General features: G+C 42.1%; 1 protein-coding gene across 7 annotated transcripts in view; it reads right to left on the reverse strand.

The window, feature by feature from the left end:
* The window catches only part of TMEM94 (transmembrane protein 94), a 106,603-nt gene that overhangs the window by 70,293 nt on the left and 15,945 nt on the right, over positions 1–20,365 (reverse strand). For 4 of the 7 annotated variants that reach the window (XM_089536412.1, XM_089536379.1, XM_089536369.1 and 1 more), the window contains exon 2: positions 18,942–19,073. The exons of 2 other annotated variants lie outside the window; for them this stretch is intronic. In XM_089536412.1, coding sequence (XP_089392538.1) covers positions 18,942–18,965 — 24 coding nt within the window. In that variant the 5' untranslated portion in view covers positions 18,966–19,073. Of the gene's footprint in view, positions 1–428; positions 489–18,941; positions 19,074–20,365 lie in introns of those variants that run through there. One more of the 7 variants, XM_089536396.1, reaches the window with a different exon arrangement.

Here is a 20,365-nt window from a genome sequence, read left to right on the forward strand (position 1 = left end):
GAAATGTAGCACACACAATTCTTGCTAATTTATGCCACAGCCTTAATCTTCCTCTCCTAGTATACCAGTAGAAAGGGACAGATAGTGATGCAGTGTTCAGTCATGTCAGAGAAGCAGAGAAATCCAAACCACTGAGTAAAATGAAGGATTCATTATAGCTTAAAGCATGACAGATCAGTCTACTATACTTGGAACTGATATCTTCCATGTACTAGAACAACGGCACCAAAAAGAAATAGATTCTGATCCCCACCACATATCAGATATCATTTACTGTGGTTCACCTATCGTGCACTTCCCTCCACATACAGCCTTAAAAGACTGTTATATATTAGCATCTTAGGGAAAGGTACAGGAAAGAGGTGAATAGCCATTTTGAAATTAAATGTCGGGGTCGGGGGAGAGAAGAGCGCAAAAGGTAAACTTACTTTGCCACTTTTGGCTTGCTGGGGCATCCACCAATCTGTCTGCTTAAAAAGCATCGGGGCTAAGACTGCTGCACCACTTGGAACCTTGAACAGCAACTTCCAGTGCTGCTGCTACTCACACAGAGGCAGAGAGCAATAGAGAGTGAGAGAGAGAGTGCGCAGAGCGCAACGCTGCAGAGAAAGAGAGAGAGAGGAACAGCAGAGTGAAGCACCAAGGCACTGATTAATGCAGCCTGTTGCCAGTCACACTGCTGCATGCTGGAGATGGGGTGAAAAGGGAGGGATGAGAAAAGGGAAAAGCAGAGAAGCTCTTTAGGATCACTCCCCAGATGGGGGCAGATATCCCATGAAATTACCTGCACAGAGGGCAGAAATGTATGCTCAAGCATGGGATGATACTGGTGACAGGCTAATCAATTTAGAGCTGCAAGGTTCTGGAAAGCATACAAATTCAGCAAGGAAAAAAGCATTGACTATGCTAGTTGAAGCAGGAAAGGCAAAGTGAAGAGGAGGAAAACCATCTTGGGAACAAGGAATACCTGTGAAGAGTTGCAGATATGTAAATCTAAAATGATCTCTTCAGAGAGCTAGCACAAAGCTGGGATTTTTCTAAAGCTGTTTCAAGTATATCAAAGCAATACAGTTCAAGAAGAGGTGCCCTTCAATTTGCTGGGCAGTGTTGATATTTCTTATTACTATTTCTTCCTCCTTCCTGAGAGACTGCTTGCTCCCAGCAGGTATTCCCAACAGTAATCAGGAAGAAAACAGCATCAAATATTCATGACATCTCAGGAGGAGACTCCAGGGGAAGGTGCAGTGCAGGTTTATTAATAGCAACCCTATTGTGTCTGGGACTTTGCCACTGACCAAGACTTGAACGGTGGCAGCGGAAGCAACAGGGGTGATAGCAGTAGGAGCAAGCCAAGGACTCTACGCCAATAGACACCAGACAGTCACAGATGAAAGGAAAAGAACCAAAAAGATAAAAGGTTGCAAAATAAGAATGAACTACAATTACTGGAGACAAGCCCATTCCACACTGCAGCCTCTCTCAGCCTATTCAGACAATCACAAATACGTCCCTATGCATGGGTTACTTTTGCCATCTCCTCTGTGCCCAGGAGGATAGAGAGACAGGTTAAATCTTTGTTGATACAAAAGTCCAAGTTAAACAAGATCTCAATCCTATCACAAAAATTGCCTGTCATAAAGGTGAAGACAAGGCTGTCTGAACTATTTATGGTTTCAAGTCCTCGTATTTTTGACCACGAACAAGTGACTTCCACAAATAGTTCTGGTTTAGGCATCTTTATGCTATGCAAATATTACGTTTTTCCTGCAAGCTCTAAGACATCCTGTCCCAATCTGTTTTGAATTGTATCTCTCATGAACCCCAGCCAAAACTGACAATTGTGGAAGATTATGGAAGCTGGAACTTCAAAAAAAAATCTGGAGAGAATTAAGATGGAGAAGGGCTGCTTGATGGGAAAAAGAAATCACTTGTTGCCTTCATGAAACATGCAGCAGGAGCTCTCTGACAATTTCACTGTCAGGTTCTGGTTTATGAAATTACCTGCACAGAGGGCAGAGGCAGGAGGAGGCAGAATACAGAATGCAAAGACAGATTCCTGGTCCCAAGCATTTCAGTGGCTAGGACAGCCTGAGGCAGCTCTCTAGACAAGAAGGTTCACTGCCAAACTTTCCCCTTTTAAGCTCCCCAAATGCCACAGGCAACCACAACCCTCCTCACACCAGCAGTGGTTTTGGATGAATGTGATGCTGGGTATGTCCAGGGCTAGCATCTCCCTCACCTTTAAACTTAAGCACCACTTTCTCCCCTACACAGTCTCCTTTTCTCCCTCCCACACACAGGCAAAAATATACCCCTTTCCCCATATCTCAGCATGTAGGGATGTTGCTGTTGTTAACTGCCCTCGAGTTAGCCTTGACTCATGGCGACCTTGTGGATGAGACATCTCCAAGCCCTCCTATCCTCCACTGTTCTGCTTAAGTCCTATAGGTTCAAGCTTGTGACCTCCCTAATTGAGTCTAGCCATCTAGTGTGCAATCTTCCTCTCTTTCTACTGCTCTCCACCTTTCCAAGCATTAATGTCTTTTTGAGTGATGCCTTCTCATGATGTGGCCAAAGTACAATAGCCTCAGTTTCAAGTGAGCTCTCATCCTGCATTTCAATTATTTGAAATGACTAGTGCTCTTCTCAGTGGCAACCAAGTGTGTGTGAGAGAGAGAAGTGTACAATTTAAACAAAGAGGGTGGCACACATGGATGGCTCTCTCTATCCCAATCAAGGACATAGGCCAGTTTACTGAGCAGCAGATCCGAAAGATGTGCCCTCAAGTCATCTGTCGACTTATGGTGACCCCATGAATAAAATAATAAAATAAATAAAACTTTTATTTATATCCCGCTTTTCTGTGACAGGACAATCAAAGCAGTTTACAACACGTTAAAATCCACATTTACAAATTTATATCCCAAATTCCCCCCCTTAAAACAGGATTAAACAAGTTACAATTAAAACATCTGTTAAAAACACAATAAAAAATACAGTGAGGACAGAGCGGTGGGCTGATACATGATGTGGGGGGCAGTCATTCTGTGGCCATGAATTTCACAAGGGTTTTCTTTTCTTCTTTGGAGGTTAATTTTTATTTTTAGTTGAAACAGGCTAATTTACAATCAAAACAATATACACTCAAAGATAAAGAAACAAAAGAATGAAAAAGAAAAGACATAGAACTAATACATATTGAGACTCTGCCCCCCACCATCCTGACTGTAAATAAAAGAAAAACCAAAAAAAGGGGGGGAAATAGTATTCTATCATTACAGATCCAACAAAACAATCCTACTAAAATTACTAATAACCATAGCCACAGATTATTACATTATTAGATTTCTTATTGCCCCAAAAAATCCATAAACAGTTTCTAATCTTTCAAGAAGTCTTCAGTTGGCTTATCCTTTAGAACCCACATTAATTAGACTATTTGGATTAATCCATTAAGCAAATTTTAAAAAAATAGGGAACATATCTATTCTAGAAAAGGATTCACGATACTGAGTTTAGATATAAATATCTTCAACTGTCTTTTAGTCCAAATTACACTGTATAAGCATCCATTAAGAAGCCAAGCCCTTCCTCCAGTCCATCTGCCTTGGTCCAGGCCTCGGAGGTGGAGAAGAACTGTTGGACCTGATCCCATTCCCCACCACCACTCCCTTCTCCTTTTGTGTCGTGTCTTCTTAGATTGTAAGCCTGAGGGCAGGGAACCATCTAACTAAAAGATTGTATGTACAGCGCTGTGTAAATTTACAGCGCTATATAAATAAAGGTTAATAATAATAATAATAATAATAATAATAATAATATTTTTTTTAAAAAAAGTCTGAGGTAGTCTCCCTTGATCTTCCTTAATACCTTTACTGGAACATTTATCCTTATTAGGATCAACAAGCCCATTCCAATCATTCATGCAAATCCGATTTTGTAGGTCTAGTTCAGATCCCTTTAAATGAACCAATGTTCATATGTTGAGTTCTCATTATTGGGGCCATAAATATGCATCAAATGCATTATCTTGCCATTCCAGTTGCTTTCCACAATTACACATATGCCTTGTCCAGCTTCAATTTAGGCTGTGATGTTTGATTTTTATAAAAGACGACACTTCATTTATTTTATTCTTGTTTGCAGACACAAATTCTTGGCTCAGATTTCTATTTTACACAAATTCTTTTAGGAATTTCTTTAAACATAATTACACTAGGCCCGCATCATACGCTGGAAGTCGCACCGGAAAAAAGCCTTGCACACCCCAGAAGAAGTAATGGGGTGCGCGATGCTCCATGGCAGGCACGAGCCCCATTACTTCCAATGGGGCACGAGCTTACGCGTTTTTTCTTTTACGCGGTGGGGGCCGGAACGGATCTCTCGCGTAAAGAAAGGGTGCACTGTATTTCACTCTCATTTATTTTAGGCCTTTTCTTCAAGCGCACACTCCGTATTTCATCTCTGATGCTTTTATGAGTGAAATGACTTAATACATCTCTTAGTTTTTTCCTTTGTACATAAGCAGAGTTTTGACTATCTATTGCTTCTATCTTCTTATATAATTCTTCATCACAATTGTTTATATAATCCACCAAAGTTTACAAGACTATTTAAGTCAGTCAGGCCTTCTGGAATTGCTCAGAATCTATCCGTATTTACTCAACTATGTATAAGTCGAGATCAGGTTTTAGGGCCAAAATTATGGATTTTGCCATGACCCATGGATAGGTCAAGGGTAAAACTTGGAGTCTCCTTCTGTGTGTGTATGTGTGTGTGTATGACAAGAGAGATTCTCACTGGTGCTTTTTGCTTCATGGTTTCAGCTTTCATTTCAGCCAGACACGTGGGGGGAAGAGGGACTCTTAAACAAATAGCATTATCAATCAGTCACCCAGGACTCTTTCTGGTTGGCTCCAGAGAGAAATAAATTCCTCTCTGCACCACATCAGGAAATCTGAAAGAGCTGCTACCACATTACCATAGTGACCCATAAATAAGTCGACCTTGAGTTTTGGGGTCAATTTGGGGGTACAGTGGACCCTTGTTATACGCTGGGGTTTGGTTCCAAGATCCCCCGTGTATAACAAAATCCGTGTATGCTCAAGTCCCATTAAATATAATGACATAGCAAAATGGTGTCCCTTATAAAAAATGGAAAATCAAGGTAAATTTATATTTTTTTGGAACATTTTCAAACCGTGTATGCTTGAATCCGTGTATAAAAAATCCATGTATAAGAAGGGCCGACTGTATAAATTTTTAAACTTATAGACAGTATATATGGTGATCTGTTTTTCCTTTTATATTAAATCATCATCATAATTCTATCCTGTGCCTTTTTCTGATCCTTCTGTAAAATGTCCATTCCCTTTAAATGAACAGGAATCTCCTGTTCATGTTTGTGTGTAATTGGTGCAAAATTCTGAACTGACACCTTGATCTCTCTGAACTGTTTTTCAGCAAGCTCTTTAAAAGTATGCACGTGTCCTGCAATTTCTAATCGTAATGTGTCCAGTTTCTTCTTTAAATTCCCATTACTTTCAGTTACACCTTTATTCAAGGGTAAATATGATTAGACACCTCCGGTATTAAATCTTGAATTTTAATGAGAGCAGGGTCAGTTTCACCTAGCCCACTCTGGACATTTTTCTGGTAGCCATGTTTATGATGCCCTGTAAATCACTCTCTAAATGCCTGTGTCAGAGGCAGTATTTATTTCCCCTTTTCTAAAAGATGGCTTCCATATAGACCTTTTAATTGTTTAAGTATTGCAGACACCAATTCTATTTCTTCTTTCCAGTCCAAATTGCTACTTAGTTTGATCATCAATTTTTGAGCACTGAGTTATCAGTTTCTTTTAGCTCTCAGTTTCACTTTAAAATACTTCTTAATGGAGATTGTACTTCAAATCTTTATGATGCAAAATATTTGTATTCAATTGAACGTAATAAAACACCAACAAAGGGGGGGATGCATCCCTGTTCAGCATAGGCCATCGAAGGTCCTTCAATAATATTGTAAATCTTTGTTTGAAAAAGCTTTTGTCTAGATGAATTTAATGAATCCTTCAACTGAAACAGACCAGCAAAATAAAGCAGCTTCTAGCCACTTTAAATGCAGGGCATTTATATGACACACACCTTGGAAAGTGGGTGGAAACCAGAATGAAGCAGTGCTCTGGGACTAAAAATCAGAGCAAAAAGAAGCTGTGATACTCCAGCATAGCTCAGAAAATGCTCATCTTTGTGCCTGCATATAAACAGCCCAGCATCATGCAGGACTGAGGCAAAACAACAACAACAAAATGAAAGTGCAGCAACTCCAATGGATATAATTATACAATGGACACAAACCAGACAGTCCAACAGGTGGGTGTGGGGTGAAGGGGACATATATGCGGGACCTCCAAGATTGTGCTTTGCCAATGTATGACTTGCACACCAATGCCCTGTACCAACAAAGCATCACACATGCATCTGTGTGGTCAATCCAATGGAATGGCATCTGGGTGGGACATGGGAGGTAATTGGAGGTAGAAGGCGATGTATTTGTGCAATGGTTCGCATGCATGGTGAGGAGGCAACAAATAATTACCCAGCAGTGTGGCTTCACGCTGCACATGTGGTTTGCCCATAGGTGTTGGCCAGCCGTGGGAGCAGGCCATGGGAACAGTGGGACTTCAACCCGCCTTTAGAAAAAGCAGGATTGAACTGCTTTTTCTTGCCCATCTGCTCCAGCACCTTGTGATCCATCAGCTTTGTACTGGGGAATGCTGTCATTTCCAAACACACATCTCTTCCTGGGGGAGGGGCGACATTATCCAGGAGACTATATTTCTGCCCTTCTGGAATCCTTCTGTATCTTTATATGCTTAAAGATAATATTAAAACCTGCAAAACTGGAGCAGCATATGCAATAATGCTAAAGACAGTCCATATTGGTTAAAGCTCATTTCATAGGGTTTTCTTAGGCAAGGAATACTCAGAGATTATTTTGCCAGGTCTTTCCTTTGAAATATAGCCTGCCACTTCAAATATTTGTTGGGAGTCTCCCATTCAAGTACTAACCAAGACTGACCCTACTTAGCTTCCAAAATTAGACAGGATCTGGTGCCCTTCAGGTAGTTATGCCCTTTTTTGGTTTAAATGTTCATATGTATTTATTGGAAAGATCAAACAAGAACACAGAGCAAACAAATGTGTACTAACTGAGTAGGTCAAGTACATGTTTTGAATGGGGGGGAGGGGGAAATCCCTGGACTAGTTTCTGAAATCCCTGGTTAACACAGCCCTTCCTAACTGGAGGCCTTCTGATGCAGTCAGACTACAATTCCCATCATTCCCATCCAGCTCTGTTGAATGGCCAACAAAAGCTTGGTTGATTTGAGAAATCAAACCACTTGCACATAAAACATCTAAGAGCAAAGTTCAAGAAAAGAAGAAGAGTGTTTGCTGTGCTGTTTAAGAAAGAACACAGCAAGGAGGGGAGAGGAGGAAAAAGAAAGGAAATAAAATAAAAGAGAGAAAGAGAGAGAGGCAGCATCTTTCTCCAGGGCATTATGTTTCCTAGACAACACACTCCTTAACTGCACAAAGGAACAAAGTGTCTTGCACCACACAGATTCACCACATATACACTCTCACACACACAAACCACACCATCCCCCTTTGCCCAAACACAATTCCTAGAAAATAATTGGGCAGCTGAAACACAGCTATTCACTGTAACTGGGACACCACCAGGAAAAGGGGAAACAGCACTCCAGGAGCCAGGACTAGAAAACTTTCATACACACACAGCTCCTATATACACTCAATACTTATTTCAGCAGGTGGGGATTTGATAGCAATGCTGCTGGCAGTTCAGACTGTGGAGTCATAGGATGTTCTCAGAAAAATCCCTGCTTCACAAAGCATGGCATCCTTATTTCTGAAATCCTAAGGAAAGTCCTTCAGACTCTCTTCATCAGTCACCTTAACAGACTGGCCTCCTAGATGCACTGGCCCCTTTCCCTTCATGAAAAAAAACCCTTTTTTCCCGCAATAAAAGGATACATTGCATTACAATATGAGTTATTATCCTCTCTCCTAGCAAATAGCAGTTGCAGGATAATTGTTTGTTTGTTTGTTTGTTTGTTTAAATACTAGTTGCAGGATAATTGTTCAGCCATACAAAAGCATCCCACTTGATGAAGGGTAGTTGCCTACGGGGCCATTCACATTACCTTTTACATCGGTTTTGAAATCGATTCTTCCATGTGAAGTTCATATTGGGCCCGATTCTGTCACAATCCATGTCGAGGCTTGTACAAGGAAATGCCCCTTACCCCGGGGTATCCAGAATCGGGGTAAAATCCGTCTTTTCTCAAAAGACCCGGGTTCAGCGAAATATGAACTTGCCCTCAATCATGTTTGGGGCAAATTCAGGGAGGGATTAGGGTCAGGGGGCGGACAGAGGTCAGAGCATTCCCTCCCCTCATCAGAAGGGAGGGGGGAGGAGGAGGAGGAAAGAGCCAAAAAAAAGGGAATCGCTGGATGCAAAGGATGACAGGAGGCAAAAAGGGGGTGACTGATGGTGTCAATTCAGGGCAGGTCGGGGGGGGGGGGGCAGAAGAGGCCAAGCTTCTGCTATCCATCAGGGACCATTTCCCTTTGATTTTGATTTTTTAAATTATTTTTGGTGAAAAATGTGCATGTTTGTAGGTAAAGATATATAGATATATAGAGATACATAGGTAGATCGTGAGCAGGAGCAAGGGTCAATTCAGGGCAAGTCAGGGCACTACAGCAAGGGAAGCCTCTGCTATCCAGCAGAGACCTTTTTCCTTTGGATTTTATTTTTAATTATTTTTGGCAAAAAATGTGCATATTTGGAATGACTGCTGCAATGAGAATGAATGGCAATGAGAATGAATGGTCCATTAGAATTCGAATGTAATGTTGCAACTTGGCAATTTGATACAGCTGTTGCTACTGTCTTCAGGGGTAGCCTATTTTTTCCTTTGGAATGACTGCTGCAAAGCGAATGAATGTTAGAAATCGAATGTAATGCTTCTCTTTCCAATTTGGCAAATTGGCAAATTGATACAGCTTTTGCTACTGTCTCTAAGGAATTCAGGGGTAGCCTAGGGAAAGCCAAAAAAAAAAAAAATGCTTCCTTTTCTGGCATTCCGAGGTGAGGAATTAATTTTATTGTTGTTGTTGTTGTTGTTGTTGTTACCTGTGTATGAGGCATTCTGGGGTGCTAAGGGAGTAGGATACAGGCTACAGATATGGCACTAGCTTTCATTTTGGGGTTGAAAATGGGGCCAAGGGCAGATCATAATCTACAACACTGACCCAAATGCCCACAACACACACACACCCCAGAGGTTTTTAAATTTGACAAGTGGTGCCTGGTCCTTTTAAAAAAAGGGAGGGGTGGAAAGCACACTTCTGATGCCCCTATCAGTGCTGGAAACGTCACCTATGACCATCGCGAAACTAACTTTGATTGACAGCCAGGCACCTTCACCTTAAACCCGAATTCTCCAAGAGGGCATTCGTGTTAAAATGCCCCTGATTGGTAGTCAGCACTTGCTTCCGGAGAGATTCAGGAGGGAGCCCCCCGAATTTGACCAGTTCGTTCCAGAGCAATGCCACCAGTGTGAATGAGGCCTACGTGTGCATCTGAGAGATGCAGTCCAAAAGAAGAAAATCAGAGAGGCAACCTCATGTGCCAGCAATCGCACATGGGATGGAGCAGGGGGCGGTAAAACCCATTCTTTAAATATAGATATAAAAGGATGGGGAAGAGATGCCTGAAGAATTTAAGTCATTCATTTCTACTTCTGTTCACACTTACAGTAACACATTGAAAAAAAATGAATTTCAAAAAATGGCATAGACCTGTGTTGCTTTCCATTTGTTCATGGCCGTGTGTCCCTGCACGTGTCTGGATTCATTTCATATATTTTCATATATTGTCACACACACAAAAAAATCAAAACACCACCCTAATTGTCTTTCAAATGTTCTGGCTCTGCAACATACAGAACAATTGACATATCAGAATGTCTTGCAAGGTTGCAAATCACATTTGAATCCTAAAATGCTATTTTCTGATATCTGGAGCTAAACTTTATAAAACACACACACACACAGTGGACCCTTCATATTAGCTGGAGTTAGGGACACAGGTCCCCCATGAAAGTAGAAAAACAGAAAATAACAAAAACGCTACTTTTTAAATGTGAGATAACAACTCTCTAAGAATTTTTAAGTCCTCCAGCACAACTCTATGGACAATATCTGTCAGAAGTTGACCACAGAATTATACTGGAGGACCTGCAAATGCCTAGAGAACTGTTTTCTTTATGAATATTTAGATCCTCCAGCATGACTTCTGGTAGATGTTCTGACAGAGTCGCACTGGAGGAACTAGAGATTCCTAGAGAGAACATGAGAAATGGGCCCTAAAACAAATTAAGCTGGAAATCTCTCTGGAAACCAAGATTATTAAACTGACACGGTCATACTTTGGCCACATCATGAGGAGGCATGACTCATTGGAAAAAACAATGTTAAGAAAGGTGAAGGGAAACAGAAAGATAGGAAGGCTGTATGCTAGCTAGATAGATGGACTATTAAAGAGGTCACAGGTATGGGTTTACAGCAACAATGCAGAGCAGTAGAGGACAGGGAGTCTTGGAGATGACTCATCCACAGGGTCGCCATGAGTCAAGTCGACTTGAGTGTGGTTAACAATAACAACAAGAAATACATACAGAGTATATGTACACACAGTATACCAACAAAACATCTATTTATTTGTGGAATCTAAGTGCACACACAGTCTATCAACAATACCTCTATCTATTTCTGGAATCTAAGTCCACGTAGACATGCAAAGTTTATATCCAGCACTTGGATTAGATGGGAAATTCTTCATTAAAACTGTAGAGCAGTGGTTCTCAACCTTCCTAATGCTAAAATCCTTTAAAGCAGTTCCTCATGTTGTGGTGATCCCCAACCATAAAATTGGTGTGTAATGTGTGGTGTCTCGGTTCCTAAGACCATCAGAAATATGTATTTTCTGATGGTCTTAGGCAGCCCCTGTGAAAGAGTTGTTCGACCCCCAAAGGGGTCGTGATCCACAGGTTGAGAACCACTCCTGTAGAGGAAACAGGCTCCAGATTCTCAAGTGAGATGGAGGAGAAAGTGGAAAATGTAAGAAAGTTAGTCAAGAAAGTTAAGGATGATGCCAAAAAGGGGCAGTAGCAGGGAGAAATAAAGGCAAAGTGGACACCAAGCTGGGTTGTGGAAAGAGAGCATGCAACCAAATTTTGTATATATAAACATAACATTATTTATAGTACAAGGTTTGTAGAAGTACTATACAGCACATAAATAAAGTATATTGTATAAATACTGATACACCAAATGCTAAGCTTGTTTTATGCATTAAAAAAAAACCTTTACATGAAGAGCTTGTAACAAGATACATTATGGAAACAAAATCTGAAAATTGTGAAACAGAAACACGTATAGAATAGAAAAAAAATGAGCTCCATCCCTCCTTATGAGGAAGCAAAGAGCTGCCCTTTTTATTGTGCTGAGTGTCACAGATGCAGACAATAGGTGTCCATGGGACATAGTGAACTCCAATGTTGCAACACATGGGAGTTTCCATGTCTCTCCTTCCAGCCCAATACTGACTGATCACATAGAAAATATCATTACCCTGAACAATGAATTAAGGGAGTTTCATCAGATCTCCTAAATGTCTGGGCTTAAAGCAAAGACAGCTTGAAAAGCCCTGAGAAAATACCTACGTGAACATGAAGATAAGATTTTAAACAAGAAATGAAATCCCACTGCATCACTTAAAAAAAATCACAGAACCAGAATTAAGAGAGACAGGAGGAAGAACACCAAAACAGAACTTGCTAGCAAAAGGCCTGAGTAGACAGGCCAAAATAAAGCTTCTTCGGGCCACTTTGGAGGTATGCTGTTTAAATGATACATGCATCTTAAGAAGCCCAAAGCTATACCAAACTATGCTCCAGTTTTTACGATTGGAGCATGGCTTTCGTGCAGCTTACAGCCTCTTAGGACGCATACTTCATTTAAACAGCACACTTCCCAAGTGGTCCAAAGCAGCTTTATTTTGGCATGTCTGTTCGGGCCCAAAGTTTTACATGGTGGTAGCCAAGTTCCAGGAATCCAGGACAATGTTCTTCCCCCAGGGCCCACCATGGCCACACATTGCCTCTGAAATTGCAAACATAAAAGAAGCAGGTTTTGGAGCTTCTAAAAAAAAGCCTGAGGAATCACAATTTGACAATTCTTGTTACACCTGGGGTGCACATCCAAAAGAGAGCACCTTTTCTGCCCCCTTCAGACTGACTACTAAGTATGCTATAGGGAAGGCGAAAAAACAAAAGATTTTAAAATAACAGATAACTAGACTATGTTGGAAGATTTTTGCATTCCCTTTCCCCCTCCTTAGATAGATAGGGATTTCCTGCACGCAAACTCTCTCTCTCTCTCTCCTTCAAACTAACCAGCAGACTGGAGGAGGGCAAACATTGTGCCCATCTTCAAAAAGGGAAAAAAGAGGATCCAACAATTATTGTCCAGTTATACCAGGAAACATTCTAGAGCAGACCATTAAACAGAGAGTCTGTGAACATCTAGATGGCAATTCCATAATCACAAAAAGTCAACATGGGTTTCAGAGAAACAAGTCATGCCAGACAAATCTGATCTCTTTCTTTGATAAAATTACCAGCTTGGTAGATGAAGGGAATGCTGTGGATATATCACATCTTGATTTCAGTAAGGCCTTTGACAAGGTTTCCCATGACATTCTTACAAACAAGCTTGTAAAATGTGGGCTAGACAAGGCAACTGTTACATGGATTTGTAATTGGTTGACCGGCCAAACCCAAAGGGTGCTCAACAATGGTTCCTTTTCATCCTGGAGAGAAGTGACCAGTGGGGTCCCACAGGGCTCTGTCATGGGCCCAGTGCTATTCAACATCTTTATCAATGACTAGGATGACAGAATTGGGGACATAATCATCAAATTTGCAGATGACACCAAATTAGGAGGAATAGCTAATACTCCAGAAGACAGGATCAAAATTCAAAATAACTTGAATAGACTAGAAAGCTGGGTCAAAGCAAACAACATGAAATTCAACATGGAGAAATGTAAGGTACTGCACTTAGGCTGAAAAAATGAAATGCAGAGATATAGGATGGGGGACACCTGGCTGAGATTACATGTGAAAGGGATCTAGGAGTCCAAGTAGACCACAAATTGAATATGAGTCAACAGTGTGATGCGGCAGCTAAAAAGGACAATGCAATTTTATGCTGCATCAATAAATGTATATTGTCTAGACCAAGAGAAGCAATAGCGCCACTATATTATGCTTTGGCCAGGCCCCATTGGAATATTGTGTCCAGTTCTGAGCACCACAATTCAAAAAGGACATTCAGGAACTGGAGAGTGTCCAAAGGAGGGCAACTAAAATGGTGAAGGGTCTGGAAAATATGTCCTATAAGGAATGACTTAGGGAGCTGGGGATGTTTAAAAGCCTGGAGAAAAGAAGGTTAAGAGGCAATATGATAGCCCTGTTTAAATATCTGAAGGGATGTCATATTGAGGAGGGAGCAAGCTTGTTTTCTGCTGCTCCAGAGAACAGGACCCGGAACAATGGATGCAAGCTACAGGAAAAGAGATTCCACCTCAACATTAGGAGGAACTTCCTGACAGTAAGGGCTGTTCGACAGTGGCACACACTTCCTCTGAGTGTAGTGGAGTCTCCTTCCTTGGAGGTCTTTAAGCAGAGGCTAGATGGCCATCTGTTGGGGATGCTTTGATTTGGATTTCCTGCATGGCAGGGGGTTGGACTGGATGGCCCTTGTCGTCTCTTCCAACTCTACGATTCTATGATTCTATAAACTGTGTGATTTAGGTCACACACCCCCCCCCCCTTTTGAGACTAAGAATCTTTCAAAGATTTTCAACTGAACTGTTGGTCCTCCATCTTCTTCCTCTCTCAACTTTCTTTGGAAAGATGGTTAGATAAATATTTCATCTCACCCTAAACTATTAACTAGCTGGATTAGGATATACCCTTTTGTGTAAATATAGATTAAACCCATTAGTAAACTTTTGCTTGAACTACAAGCCACTTGTGTTGTTTTTTGAGCCACTCTCAGTTCTTAGGGAAGCATAGGCGTGTTACAGACCGCCCGTTTGGGGCAGCCTGTAACTGGCCCTTTCCCTGCCGGATCGGGGCCTCAGCTGCCACAGCGGCAGCCTCTGAGGCCCTGATCCGCCGCTTTCCAGGCCGTGGGGAAGCGGCAAAAGGCGCTGGAAAGGAGTGTCCTTGGGGCTTCATGCCCCAAGACACCCGATGGCAGCAGGGATGCGGAGAAAGGAGCCGCTCAGCCCCTTTCTCATTTGCATCGCTGGCGCAGCCGTGTAGAGGCTGCACCAGCGATGCAAATTGTGGAAGGAGCTCCGAAACAGAGCTCCTTCCAGGGTCGTGGAAAGGGCGCCCCAGGCGCCCTCGTGTGGCCCGACTACATCACTTCCGCACCACCCCATTTGGAGGCGGCAAAGTCATGACGTAGTCATGGCGGCGCCCATGTGTATAGGGTGCCGCCATTTTCTACGTGCTCTACGCGTATTAGGGTTAGGAGCATCAGGAAGTAACGCCCCTTTCTAACCCTAGTACGCGCAGAGCGCGTACTTTACACCTGTATGTAATGGGCCATGGTTAGACAAAGGCACATTTCTGCTACTCTGCTGATTTAAAGCTAGATCCTAACAGGCCTGACTTTGATCTTTTTGATATTTAAATGTTTTTGTTTCCTTACTAAAGCCTGAAGCCTTGGGAAACTTAAATTACCCTACTGTTAAAGTGAATTTCAAAGATTTCTGGCTGACCTCTTAGGATATTTGCTCTCTTATTCTTTTGTGTCTGGTTCTTAGCCAGGACTGGGTGCAAAGCTATGCCACATTTGAGAACAATTATTCTCAGCCAAGATTGGCAACAGATGTGTATGGATGGCAGAAACTAGACAGCAAATCCCATATCTTTCAAAATAGCAAGTTCTGCAATGACATAGCAGGTGCAGAACAGGAGGTCTCTTGAACTACCAACCCCTAGAGAGGAGCCTGCCTGAAGTTAACACATAATAGCTGCAGGGTGGCAAGTATGAGGTTTGTGACAGAAAATGGTTGCAAAGCTGCCCTGTCCAAAATATATACAAGGCCTTATGCATTGAAATAATGGCGAGCAGTATGGCCAGGAAAGGGAAAACATGGCTCACTCTACAACATAGTGCAAATTATGGCAAAAGTAACTGATCATATAAACCAATGACTATTATATACTTGATTACTCAAACAGCTCCTTTGACTTTCAGACATCTATACTATACTAATGACATAAATTTACCATTCACAATTGCTATTCTGCAATTGTGGAAAACACAATTTCTGTGTATAGTATGAGGCAATCACTCTGGTTGAGAGTACTGTTTCATAGATATGGTTACTACTGACCCAAGTAATAGAAATGCACTTCTGTCTTCATAAAGACTTGCACCATACTGAGCAATGACATAAAGTGTTTTTACATTTCAGTAGTTCAGAAAGAAACACACCACTGTCTGAGGTCATGAAAACATTCCTATAAGTAGTAATTTCCATATGTCTCAGACTGATCAATACCAAAGTAGGTCACTCAGCCATTATTAGCCAGCTTGGTTATCTGTATTGGAATGTCGCCTCTACTCCTCTTAGATTATTAGGGCAGAAGAACTCCACAATTCAATGGCAAAATGTGTCAACTGCCCAGACAAAGATACTGTACTACTGTATTTTTTCCATCCCTCAAAACCTCAAAGTAAAACGCCACACAGCTGTGGCTAATGCATATATGCAGTCACACTCTACTCAGCAGATACTGAGTCTAGTGCAGATTCTGAGCCTGTACAAACAGCAAAATAGCCCAAGGCAAACTCTATTGTTCTGTGGCAAGCAGGCTTTTATCTTAGATCAATCTTCTCCAAAATTGATGTGTAGTACTTCCAGATGTATTAGACTACAACTTTCATCTTCCCAAACCAACATGTCTAACATTGAGATGATGGGAACTGTAATGTGCTAGCTTAGGAAAGGCTGTTTAAGATGTGGCTTTTATGAGTATCATTTGCATCTACAATCTGAAAAGAAAGAATGTTAAGATAACTTTAAAGTAAGAGCTATAGAGCAGCTGTGGGAAATATGTGACCCTACAGATGTTGTCAGACTGCTGGTCCCAGAATCACCCCTAACTGTTGACTAGGCTGATAGAGGCTGCAGTCCAACAGCATCTGGATGCCACACACTTGCCCCTCCTGATGTGTAATCTGTTAATGTTAAGTGTGTCAGTCCAGTCCAGTCGCCATGAGGAGTAAAGGGCAGTATAGGGATCCCTCTGCTTGGTAATCCTGCATCTCAGAGCTCCTCATCATCTGCAACAGAGTGTAAGTGCCACTGACTTTTTGCACTCTTATTGCTGTTCTCACCCTGCCAAGCTCAACAGCAGATGACACACGGAATGTTGTGCAAAGAGGGAGACTTTTCTGAAGAATGGGGACAGAAATCCGTTGACTGCTGTAGCCACATCCTCTTTCATTCTCTTCCTGCCCACCTCAGCCCTTCATTTTCCTGTTGCCCCAGCAAATGCCTTCCATCATCACACAACCAAATAACAGTTGACATCAGGTTGTAAATTAACTAAATTACAGTCTAAATTACACTATCGGAACTCACTTCTAGCATCTTTGTGGAGGTCAGAATTCTGTACCAACCATACAACAACCAAAATCCTTCCCTAAAACCACACCTTTTCTCTGCTGTACCCCCTCCCACCAAACATGGCACTTTCCTGTCTGGCGATAAGCAAGAGGAGAGGCAAAGAAGCATCCTATGTTCTTGCAGCTGGACATTCTATGTGAATTATGTCACTGCAGCTGGATGAACTGTGACAGGCATTCTCCAAGATCTCAAAGGGGCTGTTTGGAGGCCCCTGAGCATGATACAATTGCTGGGCATCAAGGTATAGGAAAACAGTGGAATGCTTTTCAGTTGCTCCCCTTACTCTCCACCAACCAGGAAATGGCCATGGGGAGGGGGCATCTGGGGGGTTGGATAGGAGGCTATTGTAATTGCACATGTGTGTTAAGTCTCCCAATCCAGGATCTCAGTCAATATCTCATTTAAAATAAAAAATAAAAAATGCCATGGGACACTAAGAGAACCTGGCAGTTTTATTCCCTCTTTAACCAAGAATGGATTGCAGATAAGTTAATCACAGATAAGCCATCTCTTTCAAGAGAGCAATGACAAAGTATATCTAACACTTCTAACTTCTTCCTACCTATCACCTGCAAAACCAGACATAGAAATGTGCTCCTCTATAGTTCACACAAGCCACAAAGAACAGATAAAGTGCCTTAATAAGTTGTATGACTGTTGCACAGTAATACTGCAAACAGAATGGAAAAGCCAAGCAGAGAGTGCCATAATCCTATCCTTCCTACCAGCATTCCAAATAAATAATTCTTTCTGGAAAGATTTTACAGGCCAAGAAACTATGGAGACAGCATCATGAGTAAAGCTTAATTCCCAAATGTACTCTCAGACAAATATCTTCACCTAACTTCAGGAAGCCCTGGTGGTATAGTGGTTAAATGCCAGTACTGCAGCCACTCACTCACAGCCATAAGGTTGTGAGTTTATTCCAGCCAGGGGCTCCAAGATTGACTCAGCCTTTTATCCTTTCGTAGGTTGGTAAAATGTTTGTTGGGGGCAATTAGTTTACACTTTGTAAACTGCTTAGAGACTGCTTAGTTCAGTATGAAGCAGTATAGAAATGTAGCTGCTATTGCTATTTGTAGAATCTATTTCTAGCAACAAAATTCTCACTATCTTTTGGAGTAATTAATTGGGCTCAATGCAGCAGCGCTGTCAAATTCCTACATACAGCACAAATGTCCTTGGATTTATACTCACTCCCATTCATATGTCCCTATCTGGTCTTGTGCAACAGCAACAACAATGATGATGATGCCTTTGCTGCCACCACACACACACACACACACACACACACACACACAGCTGCTGTGGTGGTAGCAACAGTAATGTTTGCTATACTCTCTTAGGTTGATCAGAGTTGAGTTCAAAACACACTGAAGGCCACGTGATGGCTATCTACATTCTACATAAATGCTGTCATGCAAATCCATGTGTAGAAAGACTACAGTATTAGCTGACCTGTGAGCTGTTCCTGAGTCACAAAGTAATGCTGTCATTGGCCCGTTACAGACCGCCCAAAAGGGGTGGTCTCAGGCCGCTGCTGGTTGCAGCGTGGAGGAGCCGCAGTAGCCAAACCGCGCGACTCCTCTGCGCTGCAAAAAAGGAGTGCGAAAATCGCGCTCCTTCCGGCAACCCGTAAGAGACGTCGCAAGTGCCAAAGCACGCACTCGCGACGTCTCTTCTGGGTTTGGACGTGCGGACGCAGAGCGTCCGCTACATCAAGATGGCGGCGCCCATCTGTATAGGGCGTTGCTATCTTGACGTATCGGTTACACGCGAGGGGCAAGGCGCATCCAGAAGCGCCACCCCTCGCGTGTAATCGCGGCGCGAGGACGGCGCCTCTTAGGCCCGTCTGTAACGCACCATTGTCAGGCATCGTACTTTTCTAGCATATTACTTCCTCCAATCTAGATATAATAATTACCGTAATGATTGACATGTTCGGTATTGATTACTGTAGCTGAGAGTGTGAAAGGAGCTGAAAAGCAGTAGTAAGCCTCAACTCTGTCCATGACTACAATAGATGCATTCTCAAAGAAATGCAAGAAGTAAGAAGTGATCAGAAAATCTACCTGACACTTCTCCTTGGGGTCCATGATTACTCGGTGCACAGAGCATACCCAGGAGATCAGAAGTACCACTTTGTGAGAGGTCCTCTTCCAGAAAAAGTATGAACTTTAGTTAGTGTACTTTAATTACACTATCTGTGGAAACAAAAAGGATAGCAGTTATTCTTTTTCTTCCATACTTTGAAAGACACCACCATTTTCTAACAAGAATAACTGTAGAGAATTTAAGATCACAACAGATCTAAGCATAAAAAAAAGCAGGAGATGAATCCACATATATTTACCTTTTGGCAACTCATCCAGTCCACCACTGACTAGGACTCATCAGTCTAAATATTGAAAAGACTAATTCCATGGGCAGAACAGAATTTTATGTAGATCAGAGCATGATTAATGCTTTGGCATTTGATATGTCTTCTTGACACATCTAGAACTGCCAAGTTCAGCCTTTAAGCAAAAAAGCTAGCTTTCATCAGGTACTGCAAAGACAGCAGGCTCAAATGCCAGCCAGAAGGCATGTGATGGAGCTAGCTGTCACTGATGACCATTTGTCTTGCTATTTTTAATCTCTAACCAGGTCCTTGGCCAGATAATCTCTTAACAGAACATGCAATAATGACTTATGCTGAAAAGCATAAGAAATCCTCTTTCACAAAATGGTAGCACTATAGGCCTAGGTGCAAGTCTGACCCATACTGTAACTGTCCTGTTTAGAAGGTGTACAGAAAAGTGACAGAACCTCAGCAACTCATACCTCAGCATGACTGGGATTAACTAAGGGCCAGAACAGTAAGTAAGCACTGCCTTGGGGGTGGTGTGGGGGGGTGGCATTTAGATGACCAAATGGCAGGCAGTATCTATATGCTGCATGCCGCAGGAACACCACAAAGCTGGGGTGGCAGCAGAAAGGGCGCCCTTTTGCTGGCTCAAAAAAAGTGGCATTTTGCTGCCTCTTTTTGAGCTGGCAAATAGCCAGATCGGGGCCATGGCATGTGGTTGCTGCAGCCCTGATCAGGCACTCAAAGGGCTGTCTGTTTTGGCCCTAAGTCTACCTGGAAAGTTGTGTCTTCCTACTTCTGTTGTTTGACCTACAGGTTAAATTCCAATCACACTCTCTACCTGACTACTGTAGTTTTACAAATGCCAGAGACTGAGTCAGGATTTCAGATACTCAACGTAGGGGTAGAACCCAGTCAGTCCATGAGAATAATGGATCTCTGAATAACAAGACACATCTTTATTTCTATAGGAAAGGCAGGCCTATGTTAGCTATATACACTGTCCCCTTGGCACAGTTCCTGCCCAAACAAGTAGATCCATTTATTTCCAAATATATTACACACTATTCTTTTTTAATTTTTGTCAGCCACTCAAGTAAAAAAAACCACCAAAGATGCAAAAGAAATATGATATCCTCAATAATGTGT

Source organism: Sceloporus occidentalis, unplaced genomic scaffold, assembly GCF_023333645.1.
Source record: "Sceloporus occidentalis isolate IW3139 unplaced genomic scaffold, rSceOcc1.0.p SCAF_1, whole genome shotgun sequence".
Lineage (NCBI taxonomy): Eukaryota > Metazoa > Chordata > Lepidosauria > Squamata > Phrynosomatidae > Sceloporus > Sceloporus occidentalis.